Source organism: Hemiscyllium ocellatum, chromosome 11 (assembly GCF_020745735.1).
Source record: "Hemiscyllium ocellatum isolate sHemOce1 chromosome 11, sHemOce1.pat.X.cur, whole genome shotgun sequence".
Lineage (NCBI taxonomy): Eukaryota > Metazoa > Chordata > Chondrichthyes > Orectolobiformes > Hemiscylliidae > Hemiscyllium > Hemiscyllium ocellatum.
In genome coordinates this window covers 49231816-49249886 of record NC_083411.1, presented here as the reverse complement: position 1 = coordinate 49249886, position 18071 = coordinate 49231816, and the positions used below count along the sequence as shown (strand labels likewise).

At 42.6% G+C, this 18071-nt stretch overlaps 1 protein-coding gene across 1 annotated transcript in view; it reads left to right on the top strand.

Moving 5' to 3' along the window:
* Positions 1 to 6857: 6857 nt before the first annotated feature.
* Positions 6858 to 18071, top strand: part of LOC132820336 (sodium- and chloride-dependent neutral and basic amino acid transporter B(0+)-like) — a 233261-nt gene continuing 222047 nt past the window's right edge. The window contains exons 1-3 of the mRNA XM_060832357.1: positions 6858 to 6923; positions 7216 to 7333; positions 8033 to 8164. Of these exons, the coding sequence (XP_060688340.1) occupies positions 6858 to 6923; positions 7216 to 7333; positions 8033 to 8164 (316 nt within the window). The remainder of the gene's footprint in view (positions 6924 to 7215; positions 7334 to 8032; positions 8165 to 18071) is intronic.

Below are 18071 nucleotides of genomic sequence, written 5' to 3'. Positions count from 1 at the left end.
CCGTGATTTATGGACCAACTCATAATCATCAGCCACTTCAATTGCTAAGCTTGCCATTTTTCACTCTCTGCTCTGCCAAATGAATTTGCACTATGTCAGGCAGTGAATTTTTAAACTCCTCCAAAATAATTGTCTCTCTAAGGGTATTGTAAGTTTGTTCTATTTTTAAAGCTCGTATCCACCTACCAAAATTACTTTGTTTAATTCTTTCAAATAAAAAATGAGGTCTGCAGATGCTGGAGATCACAGCTGCAAATGTGTTGCTGGTCAAAGCACAGCAGGTTAGGCAGCATCTCAGGAATAGAGAATTCGACGTTTCGAGCATAAGCCCTTCATCAGGAATAAGAGAGAGAGAGCCAAGCCGGCTGAGATAAAAGGTAGGGAGGAGGGACTAGGGGGAGGGGCGATGGAGGTGGGATAGGTGGAAGGAGGTCAAGGTGAGGGTGATAGGCCGGAGTGGGGTGGGGGCGGAGAGGTCAGGAAGAGGATTGCAGGTTAGGAGGGCGGTGCTGAGTTGAGGGAACCGACTGAGACAAGGTGGGGGGAGGGGAAATGAGGAAGCTGGAGAAATCTGAATTCATACCTTGTGGTTGGAGGGTTCCCAGGCGGAAGATGAGGCGCTCCTCCTCCAGCCGTCGTGTAGTTGTGTTCTGCCGGTGGAGGAGTCCAAGGACCTGCATGTCCTCGGTGGAGTGGGAGGGGGAGTTAAAGTGTTGAGCCACGGGGTGATTGGGTTGGTTGGTTCGGGCGGCCCAGAGGTGTTCTCTGAAGCGTTCCGCAAGTAAGCGGCCTGTCTCACCAATATAGAGGAGGCCACATCGGGTGCAGCGGATGCAATAGATGATGTGTGTGGAGGTACAGGTGAACTTGTGGCGGATATGGAAGGATCCCTTGGGGCCTTGGAGGGAAGTGAGTGTGGAGGTGTGGGCGCAAGTTTTACATTTCCTGCGGTTGCAGGGGAAGGTGCCGGGGGTGGAGGTTGGGTTGGTGGGGGGTGTGGATCTGACAAGGGAGTCACGAAGGGAGTGGTCCTTGCGGAACGCTGATAGGAGAGGGGAGGGAAATATATCCTTGGTGGTGGGGTCCGTTTGGAGGTGGCGGAAATGGCGGCGGATAATACGTTGTATGCGCAGGTTGGTGGGGTGGTAGGTGAGAACCAGTGGGGTTCTGTCTTGGTGGCGGTTGGAGGAGCGGGGCTCAAGGGCGGAGGAGCGGGAAGTGGAGGAGATGCGGTGGAGGGCATCGTCGATCACGTCTGGGGGGAATCTGCGGTCCTTGAAGAAGGAGGCCATCTGGGTTGTGCGGTGTTGGAATTGGTCCTCCTGGGAGCAGATGCGGCGGAGACGAAGGAATTGGGAATATGGGATGGCGTTTTTACAGGGGGCAGGGTGGGAGGAGGTGTAGTCCAGGTAGCTGTGGGAGTCAGTCGGTTTATAATAGATGTCTGTGTTGAGTCGGTCGCCCGAGATAGAAATGGAAAGGTCTAGGAAGGGGAGGGAGGAGTCTGAGACAGTCCAGGTGAATTTCAGGTCGGGATGGAAGGGATAGAACACAACTACACGACGGCTGGAGGAGGAGCGCCTCATCTTCCGCCTGGGAACCCTCCAACCACAAGGTATGAATTCAGATTTCTCCAGCTTCCTCATTTCCCCTCCCCCCACCTTGTCTCAGTCGGTTCCCTCAACTCAGCACCGCCCTCCTAACCTGCAATCCTCTTCCTGACCTCTCCGCCCCCACCCCACTCCGGCCTATCACCCTCACCTTGACCTCCTTCCACCTATCCCACCTCCATCGCCCCTCCCCCTAGTCCCTCCTCCCTACCTTTTATCTCAGCCGGCTTGGCTCTCTCTCTCTTATTCCTGATGAAGGGCTTATGCTCGAAACGTCGAATTCTCTATTCCTGAGATGCTGCCTAACCTGCTGTGCTTTGACCAGCAACACATTTGCAGCTGTTAATTCTTTCATACTCAATATAAGTTTGACCAGGGTTCCTCCTTAGATTCTTTAAACGTCTATAGGCTTTCTGGTACCAATTCATATGCGCTTAAGATTGATTCTTTTCCCTACTCATACTCCCCAGATACCTGCTCTGATAGCGATGTGAATTCCTCACTAGCTCAACCCACAAGTTTGGTTTGGATCAACAAAACCCACACACTGACTGGCCATTGCATTTGTTTAGATTCTTTTTCAAATGAAATGACAAGGGCTTCCACATTCTTCTCATTAAATTTAGGCCTTGTTTGAACATACTTAAACAGTTTCTCACTAGGCTTCTGACTGCCAGGGGCTTGCTCATCCTCACTCTCTTCCTCACTAAACCTACCTTCAGCCTGCATCTCCATCCTTTTGTGCTGACTTCCCTTTTTAAGTGTCAATTTCTAAAGTTTAATCTCTTTGCTTTTTCTTTCTCTTCTGCTAGAGTTCTTCATTAACTTTCTTTCTCTGTGGCTAAAGCCCTTAATGTGTTTGCTTTTTCTCTCTCTTCTGATTTTAATTGTAATTCAAACTGTTTCATTTCTGCTGCCCTTTCCTTATCTCTCCCCTCTAACTCAAGCTGCTTCATTTACAATCGAATTCTTGCCATCTCTACACATCCTGATAGTGTTTCCAGCAAATTTGAATACTGAGCTAGTGCTGAATTCATCTCATCTTTCCTCACATTAGGAGGTAAATTCAACCCTAGCTTGTCTATTAATTCATGCAGTTTGGTCTTATCTTCCTTTTGCAAAACCCCCGAGGTCACTTCTTCCACCTCCAGGAACTCCTTGGTGATTGAACGAGCCATTGCCATCCGAACACGGTTTAAACCAACCAAATCAACACCTGAAATAAAAGACACTAGCAACTACCACTCGCTGTTTAAATCCCGCAAAAAGCCCCCAGTCTGTCATGGACTAGGTCTGACTGTAACTTTGCTATTTGTTTAATGAGGTGTACAGTGGATATTCTTGGAGTACATCAGCTTGGTCAACTGCCAGGTTTTAAACAAACAAAATTTATTTGCAAAATTATAAAATGAACTACAAGGAACAGAAAACAGAATACCCGATAACTTATCCTATCCAAACCCTACCAAATGATGCTGTTCTGCAAATTCTTGCAACAATCCCAGTACACAGATCCCTAAGCACAAACAGCAAACAATGGCACAGGCAGCATACAGTTCAAAATCAGAAGGGCAGAAGGACAGAGAGAAGGCTTCCAGTTTCCCCCATGACTCTACTCCCTCCCGTACTGAACTGAAGAGCTAGAGAGCTGGCCACGTCCCCTTGACAAGATCAAGTTTTCAAAAGGTCTTTCAAGCTTTTGATCTGAAGCAGTATTTGTTTGGGGAAACAACAAGGCCCCAGTGAACCATTCAAAGTTCAGGCACGATGGAGCCTGGCCAATTATCCCCTCTCTAAAAAAAAAACTCAAGGGCAAACTAACTTGTACCAGACCATTACTGTGACAATTGTTGGGGGCTTATAATCCAATCCAATCAAAGTGATCACCCCTTTCTTATTTTTAGTTCATCCATATAGCTAGACAATCACCCAGGAATATTCTGTCTAAGTACAAGTTGAATTCCCTAATCAAAAACATCATTCCCTCACCTCTCTTGTGCACCTTTTTATCCTTCCGATAGCATCAACATGCCAAGCATTAAGCTGCCAGTCATCATCCTCCCTCAGCCAAATTTCTGCAAAGGGTATGATATCCCAGTCCCATGTTCCTATCCATACCCTACGTACATCTGCCTTACCTGTCAGTCCTCTTGCGTTGAATTAAATGTGTTTAATTCATTGTTTTTCCTCATAGCCCGCCATGCTCTTGCCTGCCTTGTTTATTGAACTTTCTCCCTTTATCTTCTGTATCAGTTCTCAACCTTTTCTCTTTTCTCATTGTTGCTCCCATCCCTGACCCCCATCACGGTTTAAGAAAGTGCAGTCAGAGAAGAGAAGGGTATTATTAAGCAGGAGAGGGGTCAGAAGGGATTTACCAGGATGTGGCCAGGTATGGAAGGTTTGAGTTATAAAGAAAGGCTGAAACGTTTTTTCACTGGAGCGTAGGAGGTTGAGAGGTGACCTGATAGAGGTTTCTAAAATAATGAGAGGTATAGATAGAATTGATGGTAGTTGTCTTTTCCCTATGATGGGGAATTTCAAGACTAGGGGGACATTTTTAAGGAGAAAGTGAGGACTGCAGATGCTGGAGATCAGAGCTGAAAATGTATTGCTGGAAAAGCGCAGCAGGTCAGGCAGCATTCAAGGAGCAGGAGATTCGATGTTTCGGGCAATTTTTAAGGTGAGCAGTGAGAAGTGAGAGATTTGAACAAGATATGAGGCAATTTTTTTACACCAAGAGTAGTTTGTGTGTGGACTTCCTGAGAAATGATGGATGTGGGTACAATTACAGCATTTAAAAGATATTTTGATGGATACGTGAATAGGAAAAGTTTGGAGAGATATGAGCCAAGACCAGGCAGGTGAGACTAACTTAGTTTGGGATTATGTTCAGCATGGACAGGTTAAACCAAAGTGTTTCCATGCTGTGTGAATCTATGACTCTGACCAATCAGAAAGAGGCTGGCAAGAAGTCAGGAAAGCTCCAGAGTGCATTGCGATCCGGAACAGATTAGTGTTGGATGACCACATTTATTTCTGGAGAAGGTGGGACGTACAAGTGTTCTGGTTTTCTGAAGGTATTGCTGAATGTGATGGTGGGATTTAAAACTAATTTTTGCAGGGGTCTGGGATACTAAATGGAGGTTCAGTAAAGGTTAATGTACTGAAAAGTATTGAAGAACCCACTATTGCAATGCAAAAATTCGTGCAAATATATTCAAGTTAGTGCAGAATGGAGTGTGGCAAAGATGGATGGTATTTTTTTAATGCAAGGAGTCTTGTGAGTAAGGCAGAGGAGTTGTGCGTGTTTATTAATGTATGAGGATCTAATATCATTGCTATCACAGAGATGATTGTGGTTGAGGAAAGAACATGATTGTCAGCACAATATTCTGGGTTATAGAATCTTCAGGTGAGATAGGGGAGATGGGTGAGGGTGTAAAAGAGCTGGTGTCACCACATTGATCAGGGAGTCAGTTACTCCAGTAAGCAGGAATAATATCTTAAAACAAACACAAACAATGCTGCAGAACACAGAAGGTCTGGCAGAATCAATAGAGAGATAAACAGAGTTAATTAGTTGAGTCCAGTACAAGGCTTCTTCAGAGTTGAAAGTTGTAGGAAAATGGGCCTTTATACTTTTGTCAGAGACAGTGGAGGGTGTAGGGGCCAGAGGACCAGTGCAAAAGACAGGGAGCAGCAGCAGCAAGAGAGAACAGCTCCTTCGGGTGATTGATGGCGGTTGCAGCTGCCATGGTGATCGGTCTTCCTGTGGTTTTTTTTGTTTCTGCATGGGAGTCGGTTGGGGCAGGGCCCCATGCAGTCCCAGATCCTTGGCTGGCTCTGGCTCTAGCACTGAGGTCACAGATGAGGCCTGAGCCAGGATCCCGATGACTGGTGGCAGCTTCGCAGGGAGAGCAGGAGGTAGGAGATCAGGCCCATGGCTCCAGCTCAGACATAGAGGCTTGTGGGAGACATGGCAATGGCAGGGGTGGGTCCATAATTAAGAACTCAGAGCCCAATGACAAGACCCTGGAGCCCGTTACAAAGACCCTGGCTGATGTTAAGCAGTGAATGGAGGAGGAGCGGAGGGTATTAAGAAGAAGAGGGAAAGATGAACTCAAAAGCAGTAAAATTTTGCATTAAACTCAGTCTTTCAAGATGACGCTGAATGTGGTGACACATTGCATTTTGCACAAGAGAATACACTTTTTGTTGTATTTTTATATGCAATCATCACTCTTCCAAACCCACTGGTGTTTGTGATTCAGCCAAAAGATCATGCACCTAGCAAAGCTTCTAATGATCCAGCCAGATGGCTAAGCTGATCAGTAAATAACATTTGAAAGCAATGGAAGTTTTTCAGTAATTAGCTCTGGATCTCACACTGAGAGAGCCCTATCTAATCATACAATTCAGAATATTGCTTTACCCTATCAATAACCTACTCCAATACAGATGAAGACTTTTGAATATTAATGTGCTGCTCTTTCAATTGGTGACTTGCTGATAGTCAGAGGCAACAGTATAGGAACCATACTATTTAATAGTTACTTAACTTTTCCAACTATAGAACTATTACACCTCACTTTAGTAAGCATAGTTATAATTTACGCGATAACATTTCATGATGGAATGCTAAGAAAGAAATACAGGTTTACTTCTCTCTTATAATCTTCCAACTTTAAACATTTGGTTCGAGGTGAGACTGCCAGATCAATGGACAAGCAATCATGTTTTTCCCAAATCCATGTACATTTCATCTTATATAGGGATTGCAAAACTGCAGCCACACATTCAAAACTAATTAAAATTTCATTACGTAAAATGAACTCGGGTAGCAGGGGATGACAATTATACTTCTAATATGGGAGAAGACCCGTTCATTTTTAGAAGAAATCTTAGATAGCTTTTCTTTGGCTGAAGTTCAACTTGGTTTGGATTCACTTGGAAGCTATTCCTTTTAAAACCAGTGCTTTGCCCAACCCTGAGGACAGGGAATGAATGCCCTTTGATCGTAACTGTTCTGAAAACAAATCATTTAACTCAATAGAAATGTTTAGGGTGGAAATTGAATGATTAGCTAAGCAGAGTTACACCTGTTATGAAACACAGTAAGAGGCTGACTTCTGACTCAACAAGAATAATCCATTCATGAGAAGTTGAAGGACTTTTGGCCAAAAGGAGTGTCCTCATTTTACTTCCAATTCTTGTGCAAGTGGAAGAATAGTTCATTGATGTCTGAAAATGGACCGAAGGCATTTATTTCTGTTCTTACTGAATGCCAATCGGCCAAACCCTCCACAGGATACGGTGAGTATTTCAACAAAACAAAACAGTAAAAATCCATGTAAGACAATTTCAGATACTGTTGATTTGTAGATTTTGGTCGTTGTGAATTGTAGACTCTCTGTGGACATCTGGCTGTTTCTAACCTGACAGACATTGCTGCTAAATAGAGAATTGCACCATTTTCCGATAGTTGTGGGAGTGGTGACTATACATTTCACTTGAGATCTAGTCTGAGAAAGATTAATGTCTGAGCTTGCCATTTCAATTCTTTCTCCCAGGATACCGCCAATGAACATGGTGCTGTGGTGATGAGAATGTGGAACGGGGTAACTGGTCTTCGAAGACTGATTACCTGCTCTCAATGATTGGTAATACAGTGGGTTTTGGGAATGTTTGGAGATTTCCTTACCTGGCTTACAAAAACGGAGGAGGTATGGTAGAGAAATTAAAAATATCGGAGAGTAAAAAAGGCAGAACTAAATGGATCGATTTGTTGACTTATCCTGAAAATTGTAGTTCAGTAAATAACAAATGTTTATTGCACTAAAAATGATATAGTAAATAATGCAGAGTTAAACAATTTCAATGTGAACTGGTAAATTCAATCCCACAGCTCACAAGTTTGACTACTATTTTCTTATGACGAGAGAGATATGTCAAGGTAATAGTTTAAAATTAGCAATGTGTTGCATCAAATATATACTACTTATAAACCAAAGTAAATGGTTCATTTATTAATTTGCAATGTATTTTCAGTTGATATTGTTTAGAATGCATGAGCCATCCACCTCAGATATATTTACTGTACAATGTGTGAAATCCTCAGAATAGCAGGCTCCTCAGTGAGGCCCTGTGTTCAGGCTGGTACATTATCAACAAAACTGCTCAAATCAGGGCTCTTCACAACCCACACCATTGGATTGATGGAAACCAAGCGCAAATGTATAAGAAATGTCACAACATGACTGTGTAAAGTGACCTGAAAAGATATCTGATTGTGTTCGAGAGTGAAATTCATAAAACGGGAATTTGGACATTCGTAGAGATTTCAGGGTAAATTTTAATCCACCCCACACAGTGTAAGCATGGAGTTTCACTTGAAAATTGAAGTCCTTTCCGCTATTTTCCAGGTGCATTCCTTATTCCCTATTCTGTCATGCTGGCCCTTGTTGGGATACCATTGTTTTTCTTGGAGTGTTCCTTTGGTCAGTTTGCCAGCCTTGGGCCTGTTGCAGTCTGGAGGGCTGTGCCTATGTTACAAGGTGAATGTTTATTTTATCGATACAGTCACAGCAAATTTGGAAAAGTAATAGTGTTGATTTAATAAATAATAATAAACCTCCCTTATCTGACAAAGGTTAAAGCCAAGCTTGTGAAGTAATGTTGCACTCTGATCTACCATACACGTTATTAGATGTGGTACATGCTATCTATTGGTTTTTGGCTCATAGTTTGTCAGGTTTTTTAATAAAAAATGATGAATTGAAACCCAGGATTCGGGACCTAACACAGCAGAGTGACATCATTGGTAAGGCATACGTTCATTGGTTGATAATAGCTACTAACATGACTGTTATTGGCTACTTTCAGGTTGAAGGTAAATAAGGGAAATATTTAAAGTTACAAATTAAAAGATCAGTTGGAATTTTTTGAAAAAAATCAAATTAAGAACTTTTTAAATAAAATCGAGATGCAGGGCTAGGCAATATCTTGTAACTGCATGAAATTGGAGTTGATGGACCCTACTGAGGAGCTGAAAATGTATTGCTGGAAAAGCGCAGCAGGTCAGGCTGCATCCAAGGAGCAGGAGAATCGACGTTTCGAGCATGAGCCCTTCTTCAGGAATGAGAAGAGTGTGCCAAGCAGGCTAAGATAAAAGGTAGGGAGGAGAGACTTGGGGGAGGGGCGTTGGAAGTGCGATAGATGGAAGGAGGTTAAGGTGAGGGTGATAGGTTGGAGTGGGGGTTGGGGCGGAGAGGTCAGGAAGAAGATTGCAGGTTAGGAAGGTGGTGCTGAGTTTGAGGGTTGGGACTGAGACAAGGTGGGGGAGGGGAAATGAGGAAACTGGAGAAGTCTGAGTTCATCCCTTATGGTTGGAGGGTCCCTAGGCAGAAGATGAGGCACTCTTCCTCCAGCCATTGTGTTGCTATGGTTGGAGGATGGAGGAGTCCAAGGACCTGCATGTCCTTGGCGGAGTGGGAGGGGGAGTTGAAGTGTTGAGCCACGGGGTGGTTGGATTGGTTGGTCCGGATGTCCCAGAGGTGTTCTCTGAAATGTTCCGCAAGTAGGCGGCCTGTCTCCCCAATATAGAGGAGGCCACATCAGGTGCAGCGGATGCAGCAAATGATGTTTGTGGAGGTGCAGGTGAATTTGTGGCAGATATGGAAGGATCCCTTGGGGCCTTGAAGGGAAGTAAGGGGGGAGGTGTAGGTGCAAGTTTTGCATTTCTTGCAGTTGCAGGGGAAAGTACTGGGAGTGGAGGTTGGGTTGGTGGGGGGCGTGGACCTGACAAGGGAGTCACGGAGGGAGTGGTCTTTTCGGAACGCTGATAGGGGAGGGGAGGGAAATATATCCCTGGTGGTAGGGTCCGTTTGGAGGTGGCGGAAATGATGACGGATGATATGAGGTTCAATGTGACCACATCTGTGACAAGTGTTAGTTTCTCTTGTGTATGACCTGTCCTTCTTTGTGTGTGGCTGCATCAAGCTGTGTGTAGCTCCTCAGTACACAAACACTAAATCTGACTATGTACTGAGGTTCTACTTGTCCCTGGTGTTGTGAAGGATGGGACTGGTCTTGTTGCTGCAGACTGCTCCAAGGAATTTGACTGTTCCATATCGCCTGTCCTTTGTGAAGAATTTCAAAACACTTTTCACCACAGGTCTATTAGGAAGAGGTCAGTATGTAGCATCCTCAAGACCCTGTGGGAAAAGGACAAGTTAGTCAGCAGACTGTCAAAGTCATTTCGCAGAATGCCTCATCGCCAGAATTTTCAAACAAGCACCATGACATCCCTTGGCTCATGGTGAGAAGGGCAGTACCTGTGAAATTCTTCTTGTACGCCTGGATTGTCTGCGCCACTGCATGTTGCCTACAAAGCGGTTTAAGGAGGGGGAGTTTGTGACTGTCTCACATCTCCTGCTGGAATATGCCTTTGCAAAGAGAGACTGGAGAGAGATGCCACAACTGTGTCACTCGCCCATCTCCACTGACTTGCAGCTGTCTGCACTGGACCCGCTGTTATAGGAGTCACCATTCTTCAGGTGCCATCTCATCACTGCTGGGCCCATTTCAATGCTGCCTCCAATATTGGGTAGACCTTTGGGCCCCACAATCAGGAGTTCCCACTCCGGGCCTCCCGTGATTTCAGCCAGGAGTCTCCTGCTCCGCTGATGCCTTGGTGACACCAGGTGTCCCCGCTCTGGGCCTACTGCGAGCCGGAGTGCCTCATTCCACTGACAGGCCAGTCTGCTGGTGTGCCAAGATTCCCACTCCAGCCACCGCCCTCCAATATGCCAGCACTGGCACCTTAAAGAGTCCATCACCTCCGTCTCCGATTGCTGGAGGAGCAGGGGAATGTCCTTGCTACCATCACTGCCACCTCCAATTACCGGAAGGCTGTCACCACTCCGTGTAAAGCCTGCTCTTGTTGCCTCTGACCAACCCACCAAAGAAACGAGAAATGAAAAGAAAAAAAATCAAGAGAGAGCAGAAATTAAAAGATTTTTAAAACGTAGATGGAAGTGGATGAGCTCTAGATAAGAGTCTGCGTGCAGCCCTGCTACACTGTCGCCATCTTGGAAAATTGAGGGTTTGCAGAGCAAAAATGACCCTGACGAGAGTTATGTCCAGGCCTCCCAGCAGCAGTCAGGATATGGGTCAGAAAATAAATCAGGAGGTAGAAAAGGCATGTAAAAAATGATGCACAATTGCAGTAATCATGGGAGTCTTCAATATACAACTGGACTAGGAAAATCAGGTTGGTAGGGGATCCAATAAAAAAGGTATTTGCAGAATGTCTACGAGGTGATTTGTTCGAGCAACTTGTGATAGAGCCCTCCAGGGGACAGGCAATTCTGGATTTGGTGCTGTGTAATGAGGTAAACTCGATTAAGGAGCTTAAGGTGAATGATCCATCGGGGGCAGTGGCCATAATATGATAAAATTCACCCTTCAGTTTGAAATGGAAGAGCAGGAATCTGGTGTAAGATCTTTACAATTGAGTCAATGCAACCAGAAAGCCATGAGGGAGGGGCTGACCTGAGTTGATTGGAAGGGGACCATAACAGGGAGGACGGTAGAGCAGCAATAGCAGGAGTTTCTGGAGGTAGTTTGAGGGGCAAAACAGAAATTCATCCCAAGGAAGAAGAAACATAGTAAAGGGAGGATGAGGCAACCACGGCAGACAAGGGAAGTCAGGAATAGCATCAAATCAAAAGGAAAAGCATCCAATGTGGTGAAAATTAGTGGGAAGTCTGGAAATTTGGAGGCAGTTAAAAACTAGCAGAGGATACTTACAAAAACAATAAGGGGGAAGAAGATGAAATCTGACGATAAGCAGATTGTAATATAAAAGAAGATTGCAAGAGTTGCTTTAGATGCATAAAAGGTCAGAAAGAGGTGAGAGTGGACATTGGACCATTAGAAAATGAGGCTGGGGAAGTAGTAATGGGGAACAAAGAAATGGTGAAGAAAGTGAATAGGGACTTTGCATCAGTCTTCACTGGTGGAAGGCACCATTAGTGTGCCAGGATGTCAAGAGTCAGGAGGTAGAGGTGAGTGTAGGGGCCATTCCAGTGGGGAAGGTGCTGGGGAAGCTGCAAGGTCTGTAGGTGAGTAATTCAGCTGGGTCAGATGAACTACACCCCAGAATCCTGAAGGTGATAGCTGAGGAGATTGTACAGGCATTGTTGGTGAACATTCAGGAATCACTGGAGTCAAGGAAGTTGCCAGACAACTGGAAAATGGTTAATGTAACACCCCTGTTTCGGAAGGTATGGAGGCAGAAGGGAGGAAACTATAAGCCGGTTAGTCTGACCTTGATCATTTATAAGATTTTACAGTCCATTATTAAGGATGAGATTGTGGAGGGTTTGGAAGTGCATGGTAAAGTAGGGCTGAGTTAGCACAGCTTCATCGAGGGGAGGTCATGTCTGACAAGTTTGTTAGAATTCTTGAAGGTGGTAATGAGCAGGTTAGACGAAGGAGAACCAATGGATGTGATCTATTTGAATTTCCAGAAGGCCTAAAATCAGGAGCCATGTATGAAGCTGCTAAATGGGATAAGAGCCGGTGGTGTTAGGGGCAAGGTCCTGACATGGTTAGATTAGTGTGGAAATAGGCCCTTTGGCCCAACAAGTCTACACTGACCCTCCAAACAGTAACCCATCCAGACATGGATAGAGGATTGGCTGACTGGCAGAGGGCAGAGATTAGGGATAAATTCACCAGTTCCACAAGGACTGTTGGGACCACAACATTATGCATTAACAATCTGGACAAAGGGACTGGGGGCATCGTTGCTACGTTTGCAGTTGTCACAAAGATTGGTAGAGGGACAGGAGGGGCTGAGGAAGTGGGAAGTCTGCAAAAGTACTTACAGTGTGAGGAGAATGGGCAAAGAAATGGCAGATGGAATACAGGATGGGAAATTGTGAGAGTTATGCAATTTGGTAAGAAGAATAGAAACAAAGACTATTTTCAAATTGGGGAAAGGCTTTGGAAAACCGAAACATAAAGGGTAGTTTAGGATTCCCTTAAAGTTAACATGCAGGTTCAGTTGGCAGGTAGGAAGGCAAATACAACGTTAACATTCATTTCAAGAGGGTTAGGATATAAGAGCAGAGATGTGCTACTGAGGTTCTATAAGGCTCTGGTCAGACGGCATTTGAAATATATGAAAATGTTTGGACCCTATGTCTCAGAGAGGATGTTCTGACCTTGGAGGGGTCCAGAGGAGGTTTACAAGAATGATCCCAGGGATGAAGGGATTGTCAAATGAGGAACAGTTAAGGACTCAAAGGAGCCGAGGAGGATTTACAGAATAATGACATTTACAGAATAATGACATTTACAGAATAATGAATGGTCTGAATAGAGTAAACCTGGTGATGATGTTTCCACTAGTAGGAGAGACTGGGACATGAGGGAACAGCCTCAAGCTGAAGGGACAACTCATCAGAACTGAGATTAAGAGGAATGTCCACAGCCAGAGGGTGGTGACTGTGGAACTCATTGATGCAGCAGGTTGTGGAGGCCAAGTCATTGAGTAAACTCAAGACAGAGATAGATAGCTTCTTGGTGGTAAGGGGTTCAAGAGTTATGGGGAGAACTCAAGAGAATGAGGTTCAAAGACATATCAGCCATGACTGAATGGCAGAGCAGACTCAGTGGGATGAATGGCCTAATTCTGCTCCTATACCTTATGACCTTATGGCCTAAGACTGGGCATGTGTGATTATCACCACTCACAATGATAATGGTGTCCTAAAGAATTAGTGAGAGGGCAAATAAAGGTGAAGACAAGGAGCATCATTCTTGTAATCTAGACAAAGAACTATAACATAATTAACATTTCCTGTTTAATACAAAAAGCCTTTGAAATCTTTACTGTTGGACACTGAATGTTGAAGCAGCCAACATTATCGATTGAACAAAACCGATATTTCCCCAAAGGTGTGGTCAGCCAGGGCAGTCTCCCTGTTCTGTCCTGTGCTCACTGAAAGAAAATCCAATTTGGTTGAATGACCAGCCAAATGCATGTCAAATACATTATTTTAAATCAATAATTCACAAACCAGACTCCCCTGTTCTTTCTTCTGTTTTCAGGTGTGCGGATTGCTATGATGCTTCTGATTACAATGTCCAACATTTTGTACAACTGCATCGTTGGCTACAGTCATCGTACTTTGGTTGCGTACATAAATGCCCACCAATGTTCACCGCCAGCTGTAGCAGAACACAAAAACTTTGGTCTGAGCTGGGAAGTAGTAGAAATGCTCCTGAGTGTCTTCCAGAAGGAAACCTTGTAGAAATCTCCTCTTTTCTGACATCAGAACAGGGTTTTTAGTACCATCTTCAATCCTATTAACATGATCTTTCATTAAAATTTTCATATTTCAATTTATAAGCTGTGAGCATGCTGATTATGTGTTATGAGAACACACAGCATAAAGTGTGTGATATTTGGAGTGTGATTCTCATGTGTTATGTCTGGGATATTGACATACAGTAATACATCACAGATGAATCTCCAATGATGGTGCACATGCTAAGTCAAACTTGTACCTCTTTTTGCCAGCAAATTATATCACGAGGAAATATCCAGTTATGCATTCATTGTAGCAAAATAAAATGCATTCACTTTGAGATTCTTGAAATTAATGTTGGTTCCAAGTAAAGTCAGTCGGTAAATCAAACAATTAGCTTTGTTTCCTGAATAGGTCAATTATGAAATTGCTTTTGTCAGGCTTGATTTTTTACCCAAGATCTGTGATAGAGTGGCCAACAAATTGATGGAGACTTTCCATCACAATCTCGCTCCAGCCCACACTGCTTTAAATTTTCGAAGGCTCTGCTCCAACATGTCAACAGCATTTGACCATCCCACCATGCCGATGAGCTTGTGGAGTAGGGACATTAGATTTCCTGCCTTCTGGTTCCATTTCTGTTAAGGAACCACACAATGAATGGGGGTTCAGAAGGCCTGCTAGTTCACTGCTTGAAGAGAGGCAACCCAACTGGTATTCTGTCTGCCACCACAAATATTCATAACCTCAAAGCTTATGTCCTACCTAAAATGTTATCTTAGGGGTACGTAGGGGGTTGTCTTAAATGAACTTCCTACTTTAGTAGTATTGCAGTGGATATACCATTGCAATATCATCCCATTTTCATGGGAACAACCGAAATTTTTACCTAGAATCTTACCACCACAAGTTGCAATCTAATGTGCTGTACTCACAGCAGGGTTGGTAGCAAGTAGAAATCCTACAGGAATCCTATTACTGTTGTAATCTTATCTCAAAAGGAAAATCACTTGATTGTGTCTGCTGTATTTTTGTTCTTGGATATAAGAAGAGTAGACAGACATTTTATTATTGAATAAAGAAAGAGAACAGGGAGACAAAGTCCATAGATCTTGCATGTACCAGCTCTTTAAACAAGTATCATTACCTAGTGTCAATCTGCTGCTGTACACCCATACCCTTATACATTGTTTTATTCCAAATAATCATCTAATCTCTTAACTGAATCCCACCCACTTCCAGGCAGTACATTCCAAACCTTCAATACTCAATGAGTGAAGAAAGCTTTTCCTGACTTCACCTTTGCTTCTTTTGCAATCACTTTAAATCGATGTGCTTCTGATCTTGTTCCTTTTATGAATGGAAACAATTTTCCCTGATCTCCTCTTAGCTTTCTTTTCCCTTCAGAGAATAATCCAAACTTCTTCAATCTATCCTTATAACCGAAGTCACTCATCCTTGGAGCCATTCTTGTCAACTATTTCTGTGTTATCTCTAATGTGTTTTTCACTTCCTTCCTATAATATGTCACCCAAAATTGTAATAAATAATGTAAATCTTCCTGTTTACATACTTTGGTTGGAGATGTGGATGATATGGAAATATGTAGAATAAATAATGTCATAGAAGACAATTTTAAATGTCAATGTCAGACAGAAGTTGCTGGAGAAACTCACAAGGTTTGGCGGCATCTGTAGACGGAAAGCAGAGTTAATATTTCAGGACCACTGAAGATGGGTCATTGCCTCAATAGAAGTTTTCAAAACATCAATGAACTGTAGATGGTGAAAATCTGAAACACAAGCAGAAACGGAAATTGCTGGAGAAACTCAGCAGGTCTGGCAGAATCTTTGGAGACAACACAGAGTTAACATTTCAGGTAGGCTGAAGAAAGCTTGTTGGAGCTGAAATGTTAACTCTGTGTTGCCTCTGCAGTTGCTGCCAGTCCTGCTGACTTCCTCCAGCAATTTCGGTTTCTGGTTTTGTTTCAGTTTTCCAGCATTTGCAGTTCATTGTTGCTTCAAAAAAATTCATTGAGACAGATTTGAATGAAAACCAATCAGCTGTGACCATTTTTGCACAATTAGCTTAGATCAAGTGTGACAGAGGAGAGATTACTGTCTAAAATGCTCCATTTGAATAATTAAAAGGGAATGCAGATAAGCTATTCTTATACCATGAGAGAGAGATGCTTAATCCAAAATATTGTGTTAGCTTTCTCAACAATAAAGTAAACAGCTAGCAGACTACAGCGATGACTTGTATTCACATACAAACAGTTAATTCGGCTGTTTAATTCTTAAGTCTTAAAATGACTCAATATAGTGTCAGTCCGTGCTCTACTTATTGAATAACTCTCCATAAATGGAAAAATAATTACTTTGAAGAATGAGTTGAGGCAGAATTCTGTCATTGTGTTAAATGATCTAAGAGAGCCATTTACAACTTTATTCTTTCTATCACGATTTTGAGACCTCCCAATATACTTTATAATTGGTAAAACATATTTAAAGGATATCTAATGTTGTATTTTATGTTCAGCAAGGTCCCACAAATAACAATGAGATAGAGATCAGTGATATTTATTGGGTTAGTAGAGATTCTGTGAAGTCCCTTTTGTTCATAATGAGCTCTCCAACAATGCTCCGAGGATCATGGTGCAATGGTGAGAGAAGTAGTTCATGACATATAAATGACAGAAAGCCTGAGTCCAAACCCCACCGTAGCAATTTCCAGTACAGGGTGGAAACAAATGGTCAGCAACCTCTCCGCAGGAGACAAGAGGAGAAAAATGTCATTGTTTCGCTGCCAAATTATAAATGTATTTTCAAGTAGAATGTAGTCCTTAATTGCTTAGAATGACCTGTGCAGAATGGACACTTGCAGGAGGTTGTGGAGTGAGTCAGGCACCAGCTTTTTGCTACTTCACTATAACAAAACTTTACATCTCTAAAAAAGCAAGTGGAAAATTGGGAGAAAAATACAAAACCAATTTGAACAAATGTTAGCGTGATTAAGAGCTTTAAGGATGTTAAATTATTCAATTTTCTTGGACAAACCAACTTTGTTTAGGAATTAATTAATTTGGCATTGGTTGGGAAACCAAAATTACCAGGACAAGTTTGTCGCCTTGAGATTTTATTGACCTCGATTATGTACAGCAGTGTTTTCTGGCACATATGCTGTCAGTCTGGCAATTTCACTGTGAACTGCCTTTTACTTTGTGCCGCAAGAGGCTAGCTAGACCTTTAGCAAATTCTGTCAAGATGTACTACTATTTGACAAATGTCTTACTTAAAATGCCTTAGGCAATAGCTTTCAAAGTTCTTGAACAAAACTAGAATGTTTCATGAGAATAGTTACCAACATTGGAAATAAGGATTGCTTTGTTCAATGCTTTGATCTGAATCTAGAAAATGGACTTATGTAACATCCAGGAAGTTTGGGTTAAAGGTGGAAAGTTCATTTAAGTACATCATTATTGTAGAACCACATTCGTTTTGTTGGCAATCATATTTCTAGCCATATCAGGCAATTAACCACATTGCTACACATGCTTTTATTTTTATGGATACAATTTTGAATTATGTTGACAAATGATTACTATGGGACTAGTTTAGTTTGGAAACATGGTCAGCATGGACTAGTTGGACCAAAGACTCTGTTTCCATGCTATATGACTCTATAACTCTGTATTATTCTTATGTATAAATTGACATTAAAGCATCATTCAGCTTTTTGTAATTCAGTAAAATATGTATATTTGGGTTCATTGCTGACCCTGCTTCCAATACCTTCATTAAAATAAAAACTTGTGTACCAATGTAATTAATTGTCTGATATAGCTAGAAATATGATTTTCTATAAAACTAATGTGGTTCTACAATATTAATCAATTTGAATGGATAAGGACTGCATTCTTCATGCAGATGTAACATACTTCTTAATTGTATATAAAATTATATGGGCCCAGATTTTTGAAATCAGCAATGATGCTGAATATGTTTCATCCATAAAGATTTTTGTAACCAAATCTTTTATGATTTTTCAACCAGAAATTCTAAGTTTGACTGAAGAATCCAAAAATGAGTGCTGACATCAGCAAGCAAATCATCAGATACTGCCTTTTTTTTTAGATTAG